The sequence below is a fragment of the Lolium rigidum genome, chromosome 1 (assembly GCF_022539505.1).
Source record: "Lolium rigidum isolate FL_2022 chromosome 1, APGP_CSIRO_Lrig_0.1, whole genome shotgun sequence".
Classification (NCBI taxonomy): domain Eukaryota; kingdom Viridiplantae; phylum Streptophyta; class Magnoliopsida; order Poales; family Poaceae; genus Lolium; species Lolium rigidum.
This window is the reverse complement of record NC_061508.1, coordinates 113,975,548-113,978,884: the sequence shown is the minus strand read 5'-3', so window position 1 is coordinate 113,978,884 and position 3,337 is coordinate 113,975,548. Positions and strand designations below refer to the sequence as shown.

The window sequence follows — 3,337 nt, the reverse complement described above, 5'->3', positions numbered from 1 at the left end:
TTTTTGCCACCCTTTACTTTGATAACTTTATTATTTGCCCTTTTGAATTATTTTCTTTTCTTTTGAGCATCTAGAAAAAACTCAAGACAAAGCTGCCCCTGTTAAGAAAGGCAGCGAAGAACAGCGGTCCAGCGGTTGACCAGTTGCCGGCGCTGCTCGTCGCCGCCGCACCTCTCCAAGAACCTCTGCATCTCAAGGCCTCCATCTCCTCCTCGATTCCATGTAGCAGCCCCTCGCCCATATCTTTCTACCTCCCTCCTCCTCACCGTCCCCCACGTTGCCATCCCCGCGCGTGCGCCGCCGCCTGGAACCTCATGTCCATGCTCCAACCAGATGAGGTCACGGCAGGGCCGGCCCTAGGAGAAGCTGGAGAACGGGGCAGTCCGTCTTCGGGAAGAGTGGGCGCAGCCAAGAGCGACGAGTCGCTGCTGCATCCGGCGGCGCAAAGGGCGGATCTCGCCGGCGGGGCCTATGGGAAGAGTCGGAAGTGCTGGGGCCCGAAGGCGGCGAAGGAGAGGCTGATTGGGGCTCCGACGGCGACGAGCGAGCAACATGAGAGTAGGAGAGGGGTGGAAGCGTGGGGCACGCTCGCGCCGGCGACGTGCGGCTGCTCCTCCTCTCAGGCCAGGCGCTCTATTCGGAGAAAAGGGAACAGAGCGGTTCATGCCAGACTCGTTCAACCCAGGTCACAAGGGGGCATTTTAGTCTATTGGTGTGGGCTCAGTATGGCAGGGGCAAATAATCAACCGGCAAACTAAAGAGTGGCAAAAAATTGAAGTCAAAGTAAAGAAGGGCAAATTGTAGAGTGTTCAAGTAAAACAGGGCAAAAAGTAAAATTCCCCGCCCAGAGCAGATCCCCTTCCTCCACCCCAGGTCCATGGCCTTGCCGGCGCTGGCAACCATCCCGGATGAGATCCTGGAGGAGATCTTTCTCCGTCTTCCGACCCCGGCCGCTGTCGCCTGCGCCTCCGCCGCCTGCACCTCCTTCCGCCGCGTCATCAAAGGCCGCGCCTTTCGCCGCCGCTTCCGCTCGCTGCACCTGCCTCCCCTTGTTGGCTTCATGGATGCGGCTGGGTTCCACCCCGCCGAGGCGCCGCACCCCTCCGCCCCGCTCGCCGGCGCCCTCGCCCCCTGCGCCGCCGACTACTCCTTCGTCCCGCCCGTCGTTTCTTCTTCTTCCTACGAATCCTTCGAGCTCGACGGGGACGCAGTCCCCCGCTGGCGGCCCCGCGATGTCCGCGATGGCCGCGTCCTCCTCGATTGGATCTCCCTCCACCCTCGCGTCGTCCACATGTGGAGCTACCCAGAAGACGGCTCCCCCGAAGACGAAGACGACTCCGACATAAGCATCCTCATGAACTGCACCGAGGTGGTTGATTACCACGCCGGCGCCCGCCCCACGTGGGCCAAACGGGAGCGCTGCAACGCCGCCGACTTCCACCTTGCCGTGTGCGACCCCTTGTTCCGCCGGTACGTGTTGCTTCCCACCATACCCGAGGATCTCGCCGCCCACCCGCAAGAGCGCCTCTTCGAGTTCGAGCCCATGCTCGCTCCCACCACCGCCTCCGACGGCGAGGATGAGTCCCTCAAGGTGATATGCATAGCAAGATACCAAACCAAGCTGGCCATCTTTGTCTTCACTTCCACAACTAGGAAATGGCGCTTGGGCATATGTCCCAACTTGCCTCCTCTTGGCAACTTGTCCTGCTTCGACTGTGTGCGTGGCTGCTTCTACTGGACAGAACGTCGTGGCTGGAGCGACGGTCTGCTTGTGCTGGACACACACACTATGGCGTTTTCAGGTGTTGATCTCCTGACTGGCTACCATGTGCAGCTCAGAGATCTGCCTGACGAGGACATTGCCCGTCGGCGTCCGAGCGCTGTTGTTGTGGGCAGAGAAGGAGTCCTTGAGATGTTTTCTCTTGTTTGTCAACATGGGTCCTTTTCTCTCCACCATACATCTCTGAAAGATAATTCACATGAATGGAAGCTGGACAAGATCATACCGCTGCCTGACCTGTATCGGGACTATTCAATCTGCTCAGTTGGTGGAGCCGAGGGATTCTTGTTTTTTCGAGGCGCTCCCCAAGGCATTATTAATAATGTGGGCATTAATAATGAGAATGTGGATTGTTACTCACTGAATGTCAAGACTTATGAAATTACCAAGGTCTGTAGCAAGATGGAGCTCTTCTTCAATCGCAAACATGCCCTCCCCTACTTCAGCTTCCCACCATTATTATTGGAACCAACCATTTGATCAAGAGGTAAGATAGCTAGCTCACATTAATATAATAAGATAAGGTGCTTTTTTTTGTTGAGAAATGGATTAAATCTCTCTCCTCAGTGCTAGCTAAGCTTAATTAATTTGTTCCATGTTACCACTGGGTGTCTGCTTTGTTGGTCCTAATTGCATTGTTATGTACTTATGTAGAAAGCAATTGTTGGCATATTGATACTAACAACCTTGCCAAGCTAGCAACGGAAGGTAGTCAGTTTATGTTCTCCTATTAAACATTTGTATGTGATTAGGAAGGTTAATAACTAAAAATGATTCCATACTACTTCTTATTTGTATGTTACTTATCTGAACAGAAAATGGTACTCAGGCTTGCAACTTCATGTAGTACTACATCTTTAGTCATGCCTAGTATTTTCTTTTCATTCACTCAACTGAATGAATGATGTTCAAACCAAGAATGTTGCATAACCAATTAGTTAATATTTGAAGGCCTTGGGTTTTCATTTCATGAGGTACTTTATTTACCATGGTGTGTTTTCAAGCACATATAGTTCACATGTTACAGTCTGCTAATTTTTGTGTGCGTTGCTTCCAAAATGCAATAAGATGGCTCTGTGATACTTCGGAAGCACGAATAAGCAGCTTGTGCGCCTTTATTCTTAAGCTATTGCAGTTTGGTACATGCCTCTGTACTAACAAACTGGGATAGCAAATATTTCTATTGCATCCACAACAGTTGCTTTGAAATTCACAATAAAACATATTTATGCAGATCTTAGCTCGCTTCCTTCTGCTATCCTGTTTGGCCATAACATCTGCAGTTGGATGGAGGATGTTCAAGACGATGGTGCTGCAAATCTGCTAGCTAGATATAGTACTGGGACCTTGGTATTAGTATTGGAAATGCTGTCAGCAAGTTGATATATGTCCGCATTAAGCATATGTATGTAAGCACGATATGCTGTCAGCAAGTTGAATCTGTCCAACACTTGTATTGATGTTTCCGTTGGAAGATTAGGTAGGCCAATTGTGCTGACTTTGGTTAAGCTCTCATGTGTTCCCCCTTTTTTATCCATGCCTTCAATCTAGATGGTA

The 3,337-nt window shown here is 51.1% G+C and overlaps 1 protein-coding gene across 1 annotated transcript; it reads left to right on the top strand.

Moving 5' to 3' along the window:
• The first annotated feature begins 877 nt into the window (after positions 1 to 877).
• On the top strand, positions 878 to 3,088 carry LOC124680273. Its single transcript, XM_047215351.1, has 2 exons — positions 878 to 2,267; positions 3,015 to 3,088. The coding sequence occupies exon 1, from the start codon at positions 878 to 880 to the stop codon at positions 2,258 to 2,260; it is 1,383 nt and encodes a 460-aa protein (XP_047071307.1). The 3' UTR covers positions 2,261 to 2,267; positions 3,015 to 3,088.
• The last annotated feature ends 249 nt before the right edge of the window (positions 3,089 to 3,337 follow it).